General features: G+C 41.5%; 1 protein-coding gene across 1 annotated transcript in view; it reads right to left on the bottom strand.

Annotated features, from left to right (window-relative positions):
- Nucleotides 1-1,057: 1,057 nt before the first annotated feature.
- The window catches only part of LOC136124994 (tumor necrosis factor receptor superfamily member 10B-like), a 45,883-nt gene continuing 23,897 nt past the window's right edge, over nt 1,058-23,043 (bottom strand). Inside the window, exons 3-9 of the mRNA XM_065879854.1 lie at nt 21,314-21,427; nt 20,435-20,546; nt 19,150-19,403; nt 18,546-18,618; nt 17,931-18,084; nt 2,557-2,632; nt 1,058-1,371 (exon numbers count right to left, since the gene is read on the bottom strand). Of these exons, the coding sequence (XP_065735926.1) occupies nt 1,058-1,371; nt 2,557-2,632; nt 17,931-18,084; nt 18,546-18,618; nt 19,150-19,403; nt 20,435-20,546; nt 21,314-21,427 (1,097 nt within the window). The remainder of the gene's footprint in view (nt 1,372-2,556; nt 2,633-17,930; nt 18,085-18,545; nt 18,619-19,149; nt 19,404-20,434; nt 20,547-21,313; nt 21,428-23,043) is intronic.

The raw sequence follows: 23,043 nt of genomic DNA, 5'->3' as shown, positions 1-23,043 counted from the left end.
ACTCAGACCACCGTAAGTGAGAGGGCTCATCTAGTGCTGAGTCAGCCAACATTGAACACAATCCATGAGCACCGTCCACTCTTCCTCCCAGAGACCATGGCAGACATTAGGAGCAGATCCCTGTCCTCTCTCCCTGGAGCCCAGATAGAACTGAAGGTTCACTAACAAAACCAGACGTGGCACATGACATAGAAGCTATTTGACACTCACGTGTCCCACCCATGTCCCACCCTTCCCACTCAGGTCCATAGATGAACAGGAGGAGGCCCACGCATGACAGCCCAGTTCATGGATACCAGACACAGGGCTGCACGTGGGTGCTACTTCTCCTCACTCTCTCCTCATTTGTAAACATCTACCAATAAATAATATAAATAATCCCACACCTATAAAATTGTCAGTTGGAAATGATGTACACTTTAAAAGTTGCTCGTCATCTAATCCTAGACAAAGTCAAACTCCCATATGAGGGAGAATTGATCCCACCAGTGCCTCCCACTGCAGTGGGCTTCGTCCTCCCTGCTCTGTATTTTTACTGATTTTATGGTTGCCTGCTCCCAGCCAGGGAACCCACGTAGTCAACCTAGTAAGTAACCTTTCCAAAAGGTTTCCCATGTTCATATAAATCTATACAAAAATATTAAAATGGAAAGATGCTTATCATAAAATATTAAGTCATCATTAGACATAATTAAGTACACACATAACATGGGTGGATCTCACAATATAAAAAATACGAGTAAAACGTGCAGTACTGGTAGGATGACAAAGTGCTCTGAACTAAATGACATCCTAAATCAACTCTCAGTACGTACACGAGCATAAATATTTATAAATGTTTCCACCATCATTTATCGATGACATTTCATAAAAATTACTCATTTTACTGAAAAGTTCTAGAACTCTACAACTTCTGCATATATCGGATGATAGTGTTCCTTCAAGTATTCGTCAAGTACCGGCTGTTTCATCCAGGCTGGTGTCCAATCATGTGTCCCTTTCCAGAAGAAAAGGTAAAGTAGGGAAGCTGTAGTTTCATAAAGAAATTCTTTTAGACTCAGGACACAGCAGAGCCTGCTTCACCATCTTCATAGACATACTTTCCCGAGCCCAACAGGTGGTCCCGAATTGTCTCCTTTGCCAGTCTTTCCCCCAGCGTTTCCAAGGCATCCAGCAGGGTGTTGACTGAGGCCGCCCGTCCCTTGTTGCTGACCCAGGTCTCTAGCATTTCATACAAGGCATCCCGAGGGACCCGGACCCCTTCTCTGGCCAGAAGGATCTCATTTCGCGTGAGGCCCAACTGCCTCATGAGTGAGTCCCAGGAGTTAGGGGACACGGCGGTTGCAAAGTAATCGAAGAATAATCTCAGACCTAGGTTGAGGGAAAGTCATAGAGACAGAGTTGGGACAGGCTTCAGAAAGGGCAGAGGACCCTCAGTCAGGCCTAGACCCCAGGGTGGGATCTGAGGAGCGCCCCCTGCTGGTGAACCTGCTGCTCTGCGTCCCTGACATGCTTCCCATCAGCAGAGAATCAGGCCACACTGCATGGGCCTCACCTGTGCCCAAAGCACTGCAGGGAGTCCAGGTCTCCAGAGAGTCCTGCCCTAAGCCGGGGATGAGGGCCCACCAGGGAGGGGAGATGGACGTCATGGAGGGAGAAGGCAGTCTGTGGTAGGAGACAGAGGGTGGGACACAGTGGTGCAACAGACCTCAGAGGAGGGCACCTGCCGTTCTCACGAGAGTGAGGTCACCTGGCTGCCACCTCTGCAGTGGGGACAGAGCAAGGGCCTGGAGGGAGGAAGGTCTCTGGCCTCACGCCCAGCTCGGCCTCGCTGACTGACACTGTGGCAGAGCTAGATGGGGACAGACTCGGAGCAAGAATTTAACCCATAAAATGGAGCAAGCACCACCCACCTCACGGGACTGTACTGGGGATTCAATGAGATGTGTGTGAAATGCAGTGCACACCACCGTCCATAGGTACACAAGGTGGGCCCCGGATACAAATTTATATTTTCTAACAGCTACACTGAAAAACGTAAAAAGTAACGAGTAATAACTAATTTTCATAAAATAGGGTACTAAATATATTCTAAAAATTTTCATTTCACCATGTAATCAATATACAACAAACTGTTAATGAGACATATTACAGTCCTTTTTCCTACCAATTCTTTGCAATACAGTATGGAGTTACACTACAGCTCATCAGATTTGACCACAGGTCAGATGCTCCACAGCCTCCTGCGGCCCCTGGGTGCCCTGCTGGACGGCACAGCCCCTTAGATGCCTCAGGGTGGGCCAACCTGGCCCTGAGCAACAGGGGAGGAGGGAGGATGGGGGGCAGGGAAGGACAGGGAGGTGTTAGGGGACACTGTTAGGGGACAGAGGGGTGCAGGGTGGGGAGAAGAAGAGGGTCAGAGAGGGAATTAGAGTCCCAAAGGTCCAGTGACAAGCCATCCCTGCTCTGAGTTGCCCTAACAGCTATGGGGACGGCAGTTAGGACACTGTCCCTCCTCCCTCCTCTCCTGCTCCAGTGCCTAGGGAAAGCACTCACTTTCAGTGGGGTCTGCACCGTTTGCTGGAACCAGCAGCCTTCTTCTCGTGTGAGACGCTTCAGCTTCTGTTGGTTCCTGTAAAACACAGTGCAGAACAGCCTTGGTCTTAATCAGGGGTCCTGGGTTCCAGAACTGAGCCCGGCAACCAGCCCACTGTGTGACATGGGCAGCCACCTTCCCTCCCGGGTCTCTATGGAGATGGAGAGGAACCTCTCACCCTGAGCAGTTCACAGGCTCATGTACTCATGGAGGGACATGTTCCCAGCAGTAATGCTCACTTCTTAAGTATCTGCTCCAGTTTTGACAACTGTATACAGCTGAGTAGCCATCACCCAATCAAGACACAGAACATTCCCAGCACCCACATAGTCCCTTCTGCGCTTCTAGTCCTTTCCCACCCACCTCGTCAGGAGACAAGCACTCCATCCCAGCCTTCTTGTGACTCAAATGAAGAGTATTTACAAGGGCATTTTGGAAAATCTAAAGTAAGTGTCTATTCCATGTACATGAAGGTGCTTTGATCAGCAATAATGTACCGTATCAATAGCCTAAATAAGGGAATGAAAGCATCTGATAGCCTCCATGGAGAATGGAAAGGCATTTGGTAGAAGTAAACATGAACTCTGACTTTTTAAAAATACCTAAAAATAGGAGGCTGCATCCACAATGATAAAATTTTCTATATGAACACAAGAGTCAACATCATTCCTAATGGTGAAATGTTGGAGGCATTCCCAATGAAATCAAATCAAGACCAAAATATCTGCCTTCTCTAAGCATCTTTGAACATAAGTTCTGGACTATGCAGCAAGCAAGATGTGAAGCAAAAATGAGGCAAGACTAGGGGAAGGGGGCAGAAAAAATAATTATGATTTTAATATGGCTGTACATTTTAAAAACCTAAGGTTTAAGCTACAGTACTTAAAAATGAGTGCATGTCTTGATGAATGTTAAAAACATAGCAGAAACAACATATTAGAAAATGAGATTATAAGAGGATCTAACCATTAAGAGTAATAAAGAAACAGCTTTGACAAGAAATAGGCATAACTTATCTGAAGAACTCAAATCTTATTGAGTCATAATAAAAACCCTTGACTTGAAATGCTATCTCCTTTTTTCATTTTTTCATTCATATATTTTTTCATTGAGGTATCGTTGATTTACAATATTATATTAGTATCAGGTGTACAATGCAGATTCAGAATTTTTAGAGATTATACTCCATTTAAAGTTATAAAATATTGGCTATATTCCCTGTGCTGTACAATCTATTTTTGTAGATATTTGTTTTGTATGTAATAATTTGTACCTCTTAATCCCCTACCCCTATTTTGGCCTCCCACCTTCCCTTTCCCCCTGGTAAGCACTAATTTGTTCTCTATATCTGTGAGTCTGCTTCTTTCTTGTTATATTCATTTGTTTTTTTATTTCTTAAATGCCACATTAGGTGATAGCATACAGTATTTGTCTTTCTCTGTCTGACTTATTTCATTAAGCATAATACCCTCCAGGTCCATCCATGTTGCTGCAAATGGCAAAATTTCATTCTTTTTTATGGCTGAGTAGTATTCCATTGTGTGTGTGTGTGTGTGTGTGTGTGTGTGTGTGTGTGTGTGTGTGTATACATGTATATCTCACATCTTCGTATCCAGTAATCTGGGTTTTTTTCTTTCTTTTTTGTATTTATTGTGGTAAGAACACTTAACATGAGATCTACCCTCTTAACAGATTTTTAAGAGTACAATACATTTATTATTATCTATAGGCACATTGTGGTAATGCAGATCTCTAGAATTCATCCATCTTGCACAACTGAAATTTTATACAAGTCGATTAGCAACTACCCATTTGCCCCTCTCCCCAGCCCCTGGCAAGCAGCATTCTATTTCTTGCTTCTGTGAGTATGACTATTTTGGATATCTCATATAAGTGAAATCATGCAGTATTTGTCCTTTTGTGACTGGCCTATTTCACTTAGCATAATGTCCTCAAGGCACATCCATGTTGTAGCATATTGCGGGATTTCCTTATTTTTTAAGGTTGAACAATATTCCATTGTATGTATATACCACATTTTCTTTTTTTTTTTAAATACATCTTTATTGGAATATAATTGCTTCACAATACTGTGTTAGGTTCTATTGTACAACAAAGTGAATCAGCCATATGCAGACATATATCCCCATATCCCCTCCCTCTTGAGCCTCCCTCCCACCATCCCTATCCAACCCCTCTAAGTCATTGCAAAGCACCTAGCTGATGTCCCTGTGCTATGCTGCTGCTTCCCACTCGGTATCTATTTTACTTTTGGTAGTGTATATATGTTGATGCTACTTTCGCTTCGCCCCAGCTTCCCCCTCCCCGCGGTGTCCTCAAGTCCCTCCTCTGTCTGCGTCTTTATTCCTGCCCTGTCACTATGTTCATCAGTACCATTTTGTTTTTTTTAGATTCCATATATATACGTTAGCATACGGTATTTGTTTTTCTCTTTCTGACTTACTTCACTCTGTATGACAGACTCTAGGTCCATCCACCTCACTACAAATAACTCAATTTCATTTCTTTTTATGGCTGAGTAATATTCCATTGTATATATGTACCACATCTTCTTTATCCATCCATCTGTCGATGGACATTTAGGTTGCTTCCATGTCCTGGCTATTGTAAATAGTGCTGCAATGAACATTGTGGTACATGATTCTTTTTGAATTATGGTTTTCTCAGGGTATATGCCCAGCAGTGAGATTGCTGGGTCATGCAGTAGTTCTATTTTTAGTTTTTTAAGGAACCTCCATACTGTTCTCCATAGTGAGAACTGAGGGTTGTCTTTTCGTCTTGTTTATGGTTTCCTTTGCTGTGCAAGAGTTTAAGTTTAATTAGGTCCCATTCGTTTATTTTTGTTTTTATTTTCATTACTCTAGAGGGTGGGTCAAAAAAGATTTTGCTGTTGTTTATGTCAAAGAGTGTTTTCCCTATGTTTTCCTCTAAGAGTTTTATAGTGTCTCGTCTTACATTGAGGTCTTTAATTCATTTGGAGTTTATTTTTGTGTATGGTGTTAGGTAGTGTTCTAATTTCAGTCTTTTACAGGTAGCTGTCCAGTTTTCCCAGAATCACTTATTGAAGAGGCTGTCTTTTCTCCATTGTATGTTCTTGCCTCCTTTGTTGTAAATTAGGTGACTATATGTGTGTGGGTTTATCTCTGAGCTTTCTATCCTGTACCATTGATCTATATTTCTCTTTTTGTTTTTGTGCCAATACCATACTGTCTTGATTACTGTAGCTTTGTAGTGTAGTTGGAAGTCAGGGAGCCTGATTCCTCCAGCTTCATTTTTCTTTCTCAAGATTGCTTTAGCTATTTGGGGTCTTTTATGTTTCCATATGAATTGTAAAATTATTTGTTCCAATTATGTGAAAAATGCCATTGGTAATTTGATAGGGATTGCATTGAATCTGTAGATTGCTTTGGGTAGTATAGTCATTTTCACAATATCGATTCTTCCAATCCAAGAATGTGGTATATTTCTCCATCTGTTTATGTCATCTTTGATTTCTTTCATCAGTGTTTTATAGTTTTCTGAGTACAAGTCTTTCACCTCCTTAGGTAGGTTTATTCCTAGGTATTTTATTCTTTTTGTTATGATGGTAAATGGGATTGTTTCCTTAATTTCTCTTTCTGATTTTTCATTGTTAGTGTATAGGAATGCCAGAGATTTCTGTGCATTAATTTTGTATCTTGCAACAATACCAAATTCATTGATTAGCTCTAGTAGTTTTCTGGTGGCATCTTTAGGATTTTCTCTATATAGTATCATCATCTGCAAACAGTAACAGTTTTATTTCTTCTTTGCCAATTCGGCTTCCTTTTATTTCTTTTTCTTCTCTGATTGCTGTGGCTGTGACTTCCAAAACTATGTTGAATAAGAATGGTGAGAGTGGACATTCTTGTCTTTTTCCTGATCTTAGTGGAAATGCTTTCAGTTTTTCACCATTGAGTATGATGTTTGCTGTGGGTTTGTCATATATGGTCTTTATTGTGTTGAGGTAGGTTCCCTCTATGCCCATTTTCTGGAGAGTTTTTTTCATAAATTGTGTTGAATTTTATCAAAAGCTTTTTCTGCATCTATTGATATGATCATATGGTTTTTATTCTTCAATTTGTTAATATGGCATATCACATTGATTGCATATATTGAAGAATCCTTGCATTCCTGGGATAAATCCCAGTTGTCATGGTGTATGATCCTTCAATGTGTTGTTGGATTCTCTTTGCTGTGGTTTATGTTATTTTTGCATCTATGTTCATCAGTGATATTGGTCTATAATTTTCTATGTTTGTGATATCTTTTTCTGGTTTTGGTATCAGGGTGAGGGTGGCTTCGTAGAATGAATTTGGGAGTGTTCCTCCCTCTGCAGTTTTTTGGATTTGAGAAGGATAGGTGTTAGCTCTTCTCTAAATGTTTGATAGAATTCACCTGTGAAGCCCTCTGGTCCTGGACATTTATTTGTTGGAAGATTTTTAATTATGGTTTCAATTTCATTACTTGTGATAAGTCTGTTTATATTTTCTAATTCCTCCCAGTTCAGTCTTGGAAAAATGTACCTTTCCAAGAATGTGTCCATTTCTTCATGGTTGTCCATTTTATTGGCATATAGTTGTTTGTAGTAGTCTCTTATAATCTTTTATATTTTTGTGGTGTCAGTTGTGATTTCTCCTTTTTCATTTCTAATTTTATTGATTTGTGTACTCTTCCTTCTTCCTTGATGAGTCCGGCTAAGCGTTTATCAATTTTGTTTATCTTCTCAAAGAACTCACTTTTAGTTTTATTGATCTTTGCTGTTGTTTTCTTCATTTCTATTTTATTTATTTCTGCTCTGATCTTTATGATTTCTTTCCTTCTAGTGACTCTGGGGTTTCTTTGTTCTTCTTTGCCTAGTTGCTTTAGGTGTAGGGTTAGATTGTTTATTTGAGATTTTTCTTCTTTCTTGAGGTGAGATTGAATTGCTATAAACTTCCCACTTAGATCTGCTTTTCCTGCATCCCATATGTTTTGGCTTATCATGTTTTCATTGTCATTTGTTTCTATGTATATTTTTTAATTTCTTCTTTGATTTCTTCAGTGATCTCTTGGTTATTTAGTAGTGCACTGTTTAACCTCCATGTATTTGTGTTTTTTACAGGGTTTTTTCATGTAATTGATTTCCAATCTCATAGCATTGTGGTCAGAAAAGATGCTTGATATGATTTCAATTTTCTTAAATTTACTGAGGCTTGATTTGTGACCCAAGATGTGATCTATCCTGGAGAGAATATTCCATGTGCAATTGAGAAGAAAGTGTATTCTGCCACTTTTGGGTGGAATGTTCTATAAATATCAATTAAATCTATCTGGTCTATTGCATCATTTAAAGCTGTGTTTCCTTATTTGTTTTCTGTTTGGATGATCTGTCCATTGGTATAAGTGGGGTGTTAAAGTCCCTTACTATTATTGTGTTACTTTCGATTTCCCCTTTCATGGTTGTTAGCATTTGCCTTATGTATTGAGGTGCTCCTGTGTTGGGTGCATAAACATTTATAATTGGTACTTCTTGGATTGATCCCTTGAACATTATGTAGTGTCCTTATCTCCTGTAACAGTCTTTAGTTTAAGGTCTATTTTATCTGATATGAGTATTGCTACTCCAGCTTTCTTTTGATTTCCATTTGTATGGAGTATCTTTTTCCATGCCTTCATTTTCAGTCTGTATGTGTCCCTAAGTCTGAAGTGGGTCTCTTGTAGATAGCATATATATAGGCCTTGTTTTTGTATCCATTCAGCCAGTCTGTGTCTTTTGGTTGGGGCATTTAATGCATTTACACTCAAGGTTATTAGTGATATGTATGTTCGTATTACCATTTTCTTAATTGTTTTGGGTTTGTTTTTGTGGGTCTTTTTCTTCTCTTGTGTTTCCTGCCTAGAAAAGTTTCTTTAGTATTTGTTGTAAAGCTGGTTTGGTGGTGCTGAATTCTCTTAGCTTTTGCTTGTTTGAAAATGTTTTGATTTCTCTGTTGAATCTGAATGAGATCCTTGGTGGGTAATCTTGGTTGTAGGTTTCTCTCTTTCAACACTTTAAGTATATCCTGCCACTCCCTTCTGGCCTGTAGAGTTTCTGACGAAAAATCAGCTGATAACCTTATGGGGGTTCCCTTGTATGTTATTTTTTGTTTTCCCCTTGCTGCTTTTAATATTTTTTCTTTGAATTTAATTTTTGTTAGTTTGATTAATATGTGTCTTGGTGTGTTTTTCCTAGGGTTTATCCTATATAAGACTCTCTGTGTTTCCTGGACTTGCATGACTCTTTCCTTTCCCATGTTAAGGAAGTTTTCCACTATAATCTCTTCAAATATTTTCTCAGACCCTTTCTTTTTCTCTTCTTCTTCTGGGACCCCTATAATTCGAATGTTGGTACATTTAGTGTTGTCCCAGAGGTCTCTGAGATTGTCTTCAATTCTTTTTTCTTTATTCTGCTTCTCAGAGTTATTTCCACCATATTGTCTTCCAGCTCACTTATTTGTTCTTCTGCCTCAGTTATTCTGTTATTGATTCCTTCTAGTGTATTTTTCATTTCAGTTATTATGTTATTCATCTCTTGTTTGTTTATTCTTTAGTTATTCTAGATCTTTGCTAAACATATCTTGTATTTTCTCAATCTGTGCCTCCATTCTATTTCTGAGATTCTGGATCATGTTTACTAACATTACTCTGAATTCTTTTTCAGGCAGATTGTCTATTTCCTCTTCATTTATTTGGTCTTACAGGTTTTTACCTTGCTCCTTCATCTGTGACCTATTCTTTTGCCATCTTATTATTATTTTTTTGATTGGTGGGATTGTCTAACTACTTGTTTGACCTGAGGCTTCCACCACTGGAGTTTGTAGGCTGTTGGGTACAGCTGGGTCTTGGTGCCGAGATGAGGACCTCCATGAGACCTCACTCTGATGAATATTCCCTGGAGTCTGAGGTTCTCTGTTAGTCCAGTGTTTTAGACTCAGAGTTCCCACCACGGGAGCTTTGGCCTGACCCCTGGCTCGTGAACCAAGATCCCACAAGCTGCAGAGGGTTTCAAGAAAAAAAAAAAAAGGAAAACAATAATAAAGAGTAAAAAATAAAATTAAACTCAGAAACTAACAAATATGTTAGAAAGTACATAAAAATAAAAATATAGATGAAACAACAACTGGAAGGTAAAACAGGACCACAATATTAAAAAAGAGGAGAAGAAAAAATAAAAGGTGGAAAAGGCCTTGGCTGTGGACATCAGGGCTTAAGCAGTGGTGGGGTTTGGGCACTGGGTGGGGCCTATGCTTAGGACTCACAGGGCTGGAACACACCCTGGGGTGTGTGAAGGGTAGGGCTTAGGCTCAAGCCTGAAAAGGGGCCCAGGTCTCTGGTCTCAGAGGGTGGGGGCCCCACCTAGAAGCCCAGCAGGCTTCCCAGGCCTGAGTAGGTGGGGCAAACACTCTCTGCTCCTTTCCAGCTCCTCTGGTCCTGGAGGGCTCCTCCTGCCTGCCTCTCCTATTCTCCCCCCTGGCCTCCTTCCTATGCTCCCAGGACCAATGCAGCCCAGAGGGGGCCTCTGAGGCGATAGGACCTGGCCCAAGAGCCAGGCAGACTTCCCCAGCCGATTGGGCAGGGGAAACTCTCAGTGTGCTACCCCCTGATCCAAGTCCCTGAGGGTCCCTCCAAGCATGGGAACCCCTCCCTCTCAGTCACCCCTCAGGGGTGCTGGTCCTGTCCAGCCTTCACTTTTCCTCCCCACTCAGGCCCTGCATGTCCTACTGGTTTGCTTGGGGGTTCCTCCTTTCTCCGTGGGCATCAAGGTCCCCCACTAGAGTCCAGCAGGCACCCTAGTTGTGGGGAGACATGAATTCTATATCTTCCCAAGCCGCCATCTTGACTCTGCCTCTCCATTCATCTGTTGATGCACACTTAGGTTGTTTCCATATCTTGGCTATTGTAAATAATGCTGCTATGAACATTAGAATTAGTGTTTTCACTTTTAATAAAATATTTACCCAGTAGTGAAATTGCTGGATCACATGGTAGTTCTATTTTCAGTTTTTTGAGGAACCTCCATACTGTTTTCCACAGTGGCTGCACCAATTTACATTCCCACCAACACTGTATGAGGCTTCTTTTTCTCCACTTCCTTGCCAAAACTTGTTATTTATGGTCTTTTTGATGCTAGCCATTCTGAAAGGTGTGAAGTGATATCTCATTGTGGTTTTGATTTGCATTTCTCTGATGATTAGTGATGTCGAGCATCTTTTCATGTACCTTTTGGCCATCTGCATTTCCTCTTTGGAAAACTGTCTATTTGGGTTTTCTGCCTGTTTTTTAATTGAGTTGTCTGGTTGTTGTTGTTTTTTGATATTGAGTTGCATGAGCTATTTATATATGTTGGATATTAACCCCTTATTGGTCATATCATTTGCAAATATTTTCTTCTATTCAGTAGGGTGTCTTTTTGTTTTGTCAGTGGTTTCCTTTGCTGTGCAAAAGCTTTTAAGTTTAATTAGGTCTATCTGTTCATTTTTGCTTTTGTTTCCTTTGCCTTAGGCAACAGATCCAAAAAAATATTGTCATGATTTATGTCAGAGAGTGTTCTGCCTATGTTTTCTTCTAGGTGTTTTATGGTTTCTGGTCTTACATTTAGGTTGTTAATCCATTTTGAGTTTATTTTTGTATATGGTGTGTGAAAATGTTCTAATTTCATTCTTTTATATGTAGCTGTCCAGTTTTTCCAGCATCAGTTACTGAAGAGAATGTCTTTTCTACATTGTATATTCTTGCCTCCTTTGTCATAGACTACTTGACCCTAAGTGCATGGGTTTCTTTCTGGGCTTTTTTTTTTTTTTTTTTTTTTGCGGTACGCAGGCCTCTCACTGTTGTGGCCTCTCCCATTGTGGAGCACAGGCTCTGGACACGCAGGCTCAGAGGCCATGGCTCACGGGCCCAGCCGCTCCGCAGCATGTGGTATCTTCCCGGACCGGGGCACGAACCCGTGTCCCCTGCATCGGCAGGCGGACTCTCAACCACTGCGCCACCAGGGAAGCCCTCTATTCTATTTTTGTAGCTTTGTAGTATAGTATGTCTGTGTGACTGTTTTTGTAGCTTTGTAGTATAGTATGAAATCAAGGCGTATAATACCTTCAACTTTGTTCTTTCTCAAGACTATCTTGGCTATTCCAAGTCTTTTGTGTTTCCACACAAATTTTAAGATTATTTGTTCTATTTCAATGAAAAATGCCATTGGTATTTTGATAGGGATTACATTGAATCTGTAGATTGCCTTGGATAGCATGGTCATTTTAACAATATTAATTCTTCCAATTCATTAACACAGTGTATCTTTCCATTTGTTTGTGTCATCTTCAGTTTCTCTCATCAGTGTCTTATAGTTTTCCTAGTACAGGTCTTTAACCTCCTTAGGTTGGTTTATTCCTAGATATTTTATTCTTTTTGATGCAATGGTAAATGGGATTGTTTCCTTAATTTCTCTTTTTTGATAGTTTGTTGTTAGTGTATAGAAATGCAACAGATTTCAGTGTATTAATTTTGTGTCCTGCAACTTTACCAAATTCATTGACTTGCTCTAGCAGTTTTCTAGGGGTGTCTTTAGGATTTTCTATGTATATTATTATGTTATTTGCAAACAGTAACAGTTTTACTTCTTCCCTTTCAATTTGGATGCCTTTTATATGTATTTCTTCTTGTCTGTTTGCTGTGGCTAGGACTTCCAACACTATGTTAAATAAAAATGGTGACAGTGGGCATCCTTGTCTTGTTCCTGATCTTAGAGGAAATGCTTTCAGCTTTTCACCATTGGGTATGTTGTTAGCTGTGGGTTTGTCATATATGGCCTTTATTATGTTGAGGTGTGTCCCCTCTATGCCCACTTTTTAATTACAAATGGATTTTGAATTTTGTCAAAATGTTCTTCTGCATCTATCGAGATGATCATATGGTTTTTATTCTTCAGTTTGTTAATGTGGTGTATCATATTGATTGATTTGCAGATGTTGAAAAATCCTTACATCCCTGGGATAAATCCCAATTTATCATGGTGTATATATCTTTTACTGTATTGTTGGATTCAGTTTGCTAATATTTTGTTGAGGATTTTTCCATCTATGTTCATCAGTGACATTGGACCATAATTTTCTTTTCTGTGATATCTTTGTCAGCTTTTAGTATCAGGGTGGTGTTGGCCTCATAGCATGAGTTCGGAAGCATTCCTTTCTCTGCAATTAGTTGGAATGGTTTGAGAAGGATAGGTGTTAACTCTTCTCTAAACGTTTGGTAGAATTCCCCTTGAAGCCATCAGGTCCTGGACTTTTGTTTTTGTGGAGTTTTTTGATTACTGATTTGATTTCATTATGGGTAGTTGGTCTGTTGCTATTTCTTCCTAGTTCAGTCTTTGGAGATTGTACATTTGTAGGAGTTTTTCCATTTCTTCTATGTTGTCCAATTTATCGGCATATAGTTGTTTGTATTAATCTCTTATGATCCTTTATATTTCTGTGGTGTTGGTTTAACTTCTCTTTGTTTTACTTATGATTTTTATTGGCTTGGGTCCACTCACTTTTTTTCTTGATTAGTCTGGTGAAAGGTTCCTCAATTTTCTTTTTCTTTTCAAAGAACCAGCTCTTAATTTCATTGATCTTTTCTATTTTTTTGTTTAGTCTCTATTGCAGTTATTTATTCTCTGATCTTTAGGATGTTTCTTCCTTCTACTTATTTTGGGTTTTATTCTTCTTTTTTTTGTTGTTGTTCCTTTAGGTGTAAGGTTAGGATGTTTACTTTAGATGTTTTTTGGTTCCTAAGGTAAGCTTATATCACTATAAACTTCCCTTTTAGAACTGCTTTTGCTGTGTCCTATAGATTTTTGGATCGTGGTGTTTTCATTTTCATTTGTCTCCAGATATTTTTTAAATTCTCCTATGATTTCTTCAGTGATCCATTGGTTGCTTAGCAGTATACTGTTTAGACTCCACATGTTTGTGTTTTTTGCAGTTTTTTTTTTCTACTAGTTGATTTCTAGTCTTATAGTGTTGTGGTCAGTAAAGATGCTTGATATGGTTTCAAATTTCTTAAATTTATTGGGTTTGTTTTGTAGCCTAGTATATGATCCATCTTGGAGAAATGTTCCATGAGCACTTCTGTACAGCACAATGTATATTCTGCTGCTTTTGGATGGAATGTTCTATATATGTCAATTAAGTACATCTGGTCTAATGTGTCTTTTAGGGCCAGTGTTTCCTTATTGATTTTCTGTCCAGATGATTTGTCCATTGATGTAAGTGGAGTGTTAAAATCCCCTACTCTTGTGTTACTGTCAATTTCTCCCTTTATGTCTGTTCATATTTGCTTTATGTATTTAGGTGCTACTATATTGAGTCTATATATATTTACTATTGTTATATCTTCTTCTTGGATTGATCCCTTGATCATTAGGTCATGTCTTTCTTTCTCTCTTGTTACAGTCTTCATTTTGAAGTCTATTTTGCCTGCTATAAGTATTGCTACCCTGGATTTTTTTTATTTCCATTTGCATGGAATACTTTTTTCGATCCCCTCACTTTTAGTCTATGTGTGTCTTTAGAGCTAGTGGGTCTCTTGGAAGTAGCATATATATGGATCTTGTTTTGTAGCTATTCAACCGCTCTATGTCTTTTGATTGGAGCATTTAGTCTTTATTCATTTAAAGTAGTTATTGATAAGTGTGTACTTATTGTCATTTTGTTAATTGTTTTCAGATTTGGGGGGTAATTCTTTTTAGTTTTCCTTTTTTCTTCTTTTGTTCTCTTCCCTGTGACTGATGACTCTCTTTATTGTTATGTTTGTATTCCTTTCTCTTCTGTGTGTGTATGTAATATAGATTTTTGATTTCTGGTTACTGTGAGGTTTATATAATCAAACTATCTATATGTATTTGTGTGATTAATTTGCTGATCTCTTAATTTCAAAAGAATTTTATAAACCCTGCTTTTTTATTCCTCTTGTGCCTCAATTTCTGTTTTTGACATCATATTATATATCATTTTGTTTTCTATATTTCATTACTACTTATTGTGTATATAGATAATTTTACTACTTCTGTTTTTTACCTTCCTACTACCTTTGTATGTGGTTGATTTACTACCTTTACTGTGTATTTCCCTTTACCAATTAACTTTTTACTTTTGTAAGTTTTGTGTTTCTAGTTGTGGGTTTTTTTTTTCCACTGAGAGAAGTCCCATTAACATTTCTTGTAAATCTGGCTTGGTGGTGCTGAACTCTTTTAGCTTCATTAGGTCTGTAAAACTTCTGATACGTTCATCAAATATGAATGGGAGACTTGCCAGTTAGAGTATACTTGGTTGTCGGTTTTCCCCTTTCAACAGTTTAACTATACTGTGCCACTCCCTCTGGCCTGTAATTTCTGCTGAAAAGTCAGCTCATGGCCTTATGGGAGTTCCCTTGTATGTTTTTTGTTGTTTTCCCTTGTGGTTTTAATATTCGCTCTTTATCTTTAATTTTTGCTATTTTAATTACAATGTATGTTGATGTGGTCCCCCTCAGGGGTTATCAGGGCTAGTGCCAGTCACCGGTATGCAGAACCAGATCCTGAGATCTCTGGATGCAGAGCTATGGGTGTCCCGAAGCTGGTGTCAGCCCACTAGTGGGTGGGATTGGATCCTGGGGCCACTGGCTGAGGGGCTCAAAGTGTCCCCTTGGCCTGTAGTTGGCCTGCTGTTGTGCATGGCTGGAGCCCAGTGGGGTCCCAGAGCTGATGCCAGCCTGCTGATGTATTGGTTGGGTCCTGACAAGGTAGCTGAGGGGCTGCAGTGTTCCTGGGGCTGCTGCCCAGTAGATCCTGGGGCTGGTGTCTGCCCACTGGTGGGTGGAGCTGGGTCTCTGGCTGCAGGGCCCTATGATTTCCTGGGACTAGTGCCCGCACACTGGTGTGCAGGGCTGGGTCCTGGGCCCACTGGTGGACAAGGACGTCCAGGGGCAACTGTCGGCTCTGGTGGTCTTAAGTCAGGCTGCCTGCTGGTGGGTGGGGCTGTGTCCCTGCTTGCCTAAGTGCTTGGCCTGAGGCATCCAAGTGCTGGTGCCTATAGGCTGGTGGGTGGGGGTAGGGCTGGATCCCAAGGCTAATAAGCTAGAGGGAGAATTCCAAAATGGTGCTTGCCAGCACCAGAGTCCATGTGGTAGAATGAACTCCCCCAAATTGCTACCAGCAGTGTCAGTGTCCCCAGGATGAGATCCAGTTGCCTCTTGCCTCCCCAGGACTCTCCAAAATCAGCAGGTAGGTCTGACCCAGACTTCTTTCAAATTTCTGCTCTTCCCTGGGTCCCAGTGGTTGTGAGATTTTATGTGCACCCTTTAAGATGCAGTTTCTATATCGCACAGCCCTCTGGGTCTCCTGAAAGTAAGCCCCACTGGCCTTAAAGACAAATGTTCTAGGGGATTGTTTTCCTGGTGCAGAACTCCTGGGCTAGGGAGCCTGATGTGGGGCTCAGATTCCTTGCTCCTTGGGCAGAACCTCTGCAAATGTAATTAGCCTCCCAACTGTGGGTTGATCACCCGGCAATATGGGTTTTTACTGTACTATGTCTCAGCCATCTTGTGGTTCCTTCTTTATATCATTAGCTGTAGAAGATATTTTCTGGTAGATTCTGGTATTTCTCACCAATAGTTCCTCTGTAAATAGTTATAATTTTGGTGTGCCTGTGAGAGGAGGTGAGCTCAGGGTCTTTCTACTCCACCATTATGTTTAATCTCTCAATGTTATCTTCTTTGATAAGAGCAATATTGAATATTAACAAGATCTTAATTCTTCCTAGATTAATTTATGAATTTAAGGTAATACAAAATATTTCAATAATTTTTTTAGGTGTGGAGGATATCTTATAAAATCTAAATTTTATCTGGGTAAACAATAAATTTTGAAAAAGTAAGAGGTATTGCTCTCTCAGATATTAAAACATATTAAACAGTTTCGTTGGTATAGTATATAGATGACATGCATAACGACTTCAGCAAAGGATCAGAGAAGATTATACCTCATGGTTAATAGCTGAAATAAAAAGAACTAGGTGGCTGGAGAAAGATTATAGGATGAGGCTTTCATGACTCACTGAGAAACTTTCTATACTGTTTAAATTTTCTCACTGTGGATATGTATTAACTACTGTGAAAAAATGTGACAAGTGATTAATCAGGATGGGGGGATTATTTGTCTTTTTTGTTTGTTTGCTTCCTTTTATACTTTCTCTTTAAAAAGAATGCAGTATATAGTTGACCCTTGAACAACAAGGGTTTGAACTGCACAAGTCCATTTACATGTGGATTTTTTTCACTATATATGCACTACAGTACTATATGATACACAGTTGGTTGAACCTGAGGATGCAGAGCCACAGACGTGTGGATTTTGGAGGGTCTGTGTCCCTATCCCCACTTTATTCAAGGGTCAACTGTTCATGCAGGAAAAAAAACCCCAAAAGAACACTCTAGATGGAAAGAGATCATTGTCCGTGTAAATATTTCACATGTGATAAAGGAGAGGCCAAAAACAGAGGGAAGTGGGAGAAGCAGTTGCTAAATAGGGTTATAGGAAGGAGACAGTGACTCAGAATTCAGGGAGCTCCTCACATCATATCATACCACAAAATACATTCCAGTTAGCTAAAATTGTTAAATGCTAAAAATCATCATTAAATTTAAAAACTCTAAGAAATTAAAGAATTTCATCTTATGTTGTGGGGAATGGCTTTCCAACCTTATGAAGAATGAGAAATGTTTGCACAGGTTGACTACTCAATGTCAAAACTGATGGACAGATATGAACCCAAACTGGATGTGCATGTGTGTGTAGACAGTAGAAAAGCACTTCTACAAGTTGGCCCCCAAATTCTACTTCTTCTAAGAAGCCACTATACAAATATGATCAGCTATCAGGACTAAGATTTATTTTCATGTATGTTCAGTGCAATAATAATTTTGTAACAAATTTGATATTCCTATTATTAGGAGGAATGGCTTACTATATTATTTTACAACTATGCAGCCCTCATTCAATCATTCAACAAATATGGGAGTGCCCACTCTGTGCCTCCTTGTTCTAGACTGAGGAAACAGTGAGAACTGGACAGATAATAAACAGCACAATATTGCATAGAGCTGACAGTCTACCATATCAGGGTAGCAGGTTCCTTTCCCTTTCAGGACCCTGATATCCCTCTATCACCACTTCCCCATGGGACAGGAGACCTGACCAACATTGGTCTTTCTCTGTTTCTACTTCAGTCCTGGGCAAGAAGAAAGCTCACCACACACTCACCAGTAAATGCTTTGCTTCCACTGGAGACTGTACTGTGCCACCTGTCAGCTTGTCCTGCTCCTGGTCTTCTAGGTCCTTCTTGGCCACCAGAATGGACAGCAGATCTCTGTTGACCAGCATGTTGTTATGGGCATTGTCCAGAGCCCCAGGGCCTCTTGGGGGACAGGAGCAGCAGAAAAAGACCTTGGGAAGGCAAGGAGCCGATTCAGGAGTCCATACCCACAGATCCCTGCAGCATCTGGGGGAACACGGTGGGCTCTGCCTCCTCACCTACTCCCGTTTGTCCCCCCTGAGGTAGGCACAGACTCAACACATCCATGGTTCTGCTGATGGCACCAGGACCCTAGTGCTGTGCTAAGGAGGATTCAGCACCCTTGCCTGACACCCCCCATACCCCAGGGTGCATCCAGGGTTATGGGGTGAGGTGCCTCACAAGCAGTAAGAGGGACAGGGCTAGCACTGCCAACCAGCCTTAGAGCTGCTCTCAACAGGCCAGTTGCTCTCCTACTGTCAGCCCAGAGCCCTCAGGCCACTTGAGAGAGCCAGGGACAATAGCATAGGACAAATTGGGGACCGTGTCCACCCAGGGCCTTCTTGTGCATGGGAAGCACTTACTGAGGGCCTGATGCCACCAGGTCCTGGAGAAACCAACTCACCCTGTCCATGCACTTAGGGTCCACACCGTAACCTAGAAGAGAAGAGGCATCAACCTGAGCTGTGGGGAGCGCCCTCCTGCAACACCTCCCTCCCCAGGGACAGTGCCAGGGACAGGGTGTGGGCTGGGGGCTCAGACACTGAACAAGGAGCCCCGGGCCTGGTGACAGGGAGCGGGCCATTCCAAATCTGGAGAACCCGCGGGGAGGGAGAAGAGAAGGGGGAAATGAAACCCATGTAAAATCTCTGTGGGGTTCTGCTGAACGACCCTCTCCCCTGACTCTTGTCACCCAGTCAAGGTGCTGACCACCTGTCTGCCCTGGCTGGGGGTCCTAAAGACATTAAGAACTGACCCTGCTCCCTGCCCACCATACTTGGCCAGGGGGAAGAGGGGACCGTCAGCTGAGATGGGGGACTCATGTGATCCCGGCTTCGTAGGAGCAGGTGAGGTGGGAGGCGGAGGGGGATCCCGGGGAACAAGATCAGAGCCAAGCCAGGAGGAACAGGAGGATTGGGGAGATGGAGGAGGGGGTCAGCACCTCCCTCTTCCCTACCAGAACCTCACCTTGAATGAAGAACCGCCAGAAAACATACGCGATCGGCACCAGCAGCAGGAGGACACCGGCAGTTACAATTCCGATCTCCAGCTGTGAATTGCCCGAGGAAGGAGAGGGAGTGGTGGGCAGTCTCCGGCTCATGGTCACTGTCTTTCCAGGAACCAGGGCCTCCCCACTGGCCTGGGTATCAGATTTTTGGTCCACACATTTGAGGTCACTGAAGGGGTTGCAGGGCTTGGCCACAACCATCCCATCAGGGCACCTGGGTACAGACACAGGGAGGACATGGAGGGGATCCATCAGGGAAAGCTGGCCAGATGAGGAGAAAGAGGGAACAATCTCTCACCCAGTATTCCCTGACAAGACAGTGGAGGAGGGACGGGCTCCTACTGTCTTCAGGGCAGGGTCCCTTCAGTCCCCCTTTTTGGGGAGAAGGATCTGGGCTTGTGCACTCCAGCCCCCAGGAGCTCTGAACACTCCTGCTGAGTGTTCAGAGCTGCCGCTTAAGGAGCTGGGCCTTCTCTGCAAGGCCTGCACTGGCCTCCCTGGGCTGCAGGAGAAGCCTGTGTGAGGGGGCATCTCATCCAAGTCAAGGGTCAGAAGGGTTTGGGCACAAGCCAAGCCTCATCCTCCAGTCAAGCTTTAATACAAGGATCCTCTTGTCCTCCACCTGTTGACTCTTCATATGAATCTCAGCCAGCACTGGAGCATCAGAGGAGAGCAAATTACTATTGGCCCCTATGTCCCAAAATAGGAAAGATTCATTCCCTCTTATTGAGGGAATGAGGGCTGGATGTGAGGTCAGCTGAGTTGGCTCAGGGCTTTAAAGGAACCTTGAAGGAGCTACATGCTCAATCTTATTATGACTTGGCTGTGGGCACTTTTGTATTCATGGGCCCTTTCCTGCATAAAAAATATTAAAGATTCCATTTTATGACTGAATTGTTACAAAGATGAATATAAGCCCAGCTGCATTCTACTCATTTTTTCCCCTCTTGATATCTTTTTTTTAAAGAAATTAAAACTTCTATTGACTACATCATGGATCCTAATCAGTGGCCTATTGTGTCCAATAGAAAAGCCGACCTGGCCAAAAGGAAGCGGTGCTAAGGAGGTGTGGGAAGATGCAGGGGGCAGTGCAGGGACATGCAGATGGATGGGGAGGGGCTGCTGCAGGCTCAGGAGACCCCACCAGCACAGGGACTGTCAGCACAGGGACTTCCTGGGGCGGAAGCGGGGCTCTGTAGTATTTCCCTTGAGCTGTTGGGAACCACCTAGGCTCCCACGTCTCACCCAGTGCTGCACTTCTGGCAGAACTCAGGTGAGTCTTCTTCATGGAAAGTTCCAGGTTTGCACTGACACTGTGTGTCCTTAGTCGCTGTGCAACGGGTCCTCTCTTCTTCACCTGAAGACAAAGGATAAGGTTTGGGGGTGTGTTTCCCTTGCGTGACCCTCGACCCTTCTTCACCAACCAAACACCCACCCACTCAGCTCTCCTCAGTTCAGTGTAGCTTTGGGGGTCAAATTCTGCAGCAACACATGTGGGGCACATAAAGGACAGCCCCTGTTCACCTGTCACCAATACTCAGAGGTGTGAGAAAAGGACCATGATTCATTATTTAATGCATTAGGACAAGGAGGGAAATCTTATAGCTCACAGCGTCAGTAGGAAGGGCCAGGTATAATCTGAGAGACCCTGGATGGAGAGGAACCCTTGGGTGACTTCCCAAAACCTAGCCCTGCTGGAGAGGTAGAGGGGCCCTAAGTTGAAAAGGCTGAGAGAGGCCAAGTCTCTGCCAGGAGCACAGAGCACAGGGCTAGGAGGGGCCTGGCCCAGGACTAGACCCACGTCAAAGCTCAAACCTAGCACTTTTCCACTTGGCCAGGCCTTTTCTTATGCTGTAACTATACATATCCCATCCCTCTCCCCCATCAAAGGACAGATTACTTTCCCACCACTTTCATCTGATGATTTAAAAGATTTACATACTATGTGGCATGCATTATAAAAATAATTTCTATTTTTTGTATTGACCTAAGACATAATCATAAAACAGGGTATGATGAAGGCAAAGAAGGACTGGAATTGGAATCCAGATGTCCTGATTCCATGTTGGATACAATTCCCACCTCATCATGCCTGCACTCGTTATGGGTCCCCATGTTCTGTACCTGATTTACAGATTGTACATGGTAAGCAGGAAGGGAGCATATTCCAGTGATTAGTGAAGTCCACTCCATTTGTACAGGATATACAGTTTTCTCCACCTTCTGATACATGGTATCCTGGGAAGGGAGAGAAAATCTGGTAAATGAATCCCCACAGGGTTCCCAGGGGCTGGCAGTGGTGACTGGGAGACTCCTCTTTTGGCCATCGACAGAATCCAAACGGAGAAATTCATTTTACCTGGCATCAGCCAGTTCATCAATTCTGCATCCACTATATACCCTTGACTAACATTGCAGCATAAATATATTACAAGTCAATATAAAATTCAAATATTATAGGAGCCACGTTAAAAGAGCAGAAGGAAAGAGCTCAAATTAATTTAAATAATGCATTTTAATCAATATACTCAAAATAATATCACTTAAAGATGTAATAAACATAAAACAGTCAAATATTTTACATTCATTTTTCAAAGTATGTCTTAGAATACAGGGATTATTTCTCCCTTACGTCACTCACTGTTCGGAGTGGCCATATTTCAAGTGCTCGATAGTCACATGGACCTAGTGACTACTAAATTGGACAGCACCATCAGGTCCCTAGAGAGTCACAGAAGAAAGTCTTAATCCCTGTCCTCAATGAGGTCCAGGTCAGTGGAAGACACAAACAAGATCAGAAGTAATATGACAATAACAGACAAGGCTTCAGTTAAAGTTCATGCCATCCTCCAAAACAATGGAAAGAAAAATGCGTCCTGTTTGTAAAGAGTCAAAGAAAGATCCAGAGAAAGTGTGGCTTTGTGCCTTGGAATACAGAGGCATTCTCCAGGCACTGAGGTGAGACCTTGCAGGAGCTGCTGCTGCCTGGGAATGTATGTCCCGAATCATACAAAAATTGTTTTTGGCTTACTTCACATAGCACAGGTTTTTGAGGTTCATCCATGTTGTAACGTGTCGGAATTTCATTCTTTTTTTCAGGCTGAATAATATTCCATTGCATGTATATAAAACATTTAGTTTATCTATCATGCATGAATGGACACTTGGACTTCTTCCACTTCTTGGCTATGATGAATATTGCTATGAACATGGGTGTACTAATATCTCTTTGAGACCTCGTTTTTAATTCTTTTGGATATATACCCAGTAGCAGGATTGCTGGATCATATGGTATTTCTAGCTTTTAATATTTTGAGGAGCCACCATACTGCTTTCCACAACAGATGCACAATTTTTCCAATCTCACAACAGTGTACATGGATTGCAATTTTCCACCTCCTCACCAACAGATTATTTTCTGTTTTGCAATAGTAACCGTCAAATTGGTATGCGGTGATAACTCACTGTGGTTTTAATTTGCATTTCTCTTATGATTAATGACGTTGAGCATCTTCCCATATGCTTGTTGGCCATTTGTATATCATCTGTGAAGAAATGTCTAGTTAAGTCCTTTGCCCATTTTTAAATTGGGATGTTTGTCTTTTTGTTCTTGAGTTGTAGGATTGATTTATATATTCTAGGTATTAAACCCTTAGCAGTTATTTGATTCACAAATATCTTCTCACATTCTATTGATTGTTTCCTTTGATGCACAGTTTTAAATTTTGATGTACAGAAAGTCCCCTACATACGAACATTCAAGTTGCGAACTTTCAAAGATACAAACGTGCTTTTGCATGTCCAATCACGTAAGTTAGTTCATGTGTTTGGCATACATTGTCACGTGCGTGCAT

The sequence above is a fragment of the Phocoena phocoena genome, chromosome 6, assembly GCF_963924675.1.
Source record: "Phocoena phocoena chromosome 6, mPhoPho1.1, whole genome shotgun sequence".
In the NCBI taxonomy this organism is placed as follows: Eukaryota; Metazoa; Chordata; class Mammalia; order Artiodactyla; family Phocoenidae; genus Phocoena; species Phocoena phocoena.
This window is presented reverse-complemented; position numbering and strand designations above follow the sequence as displayed.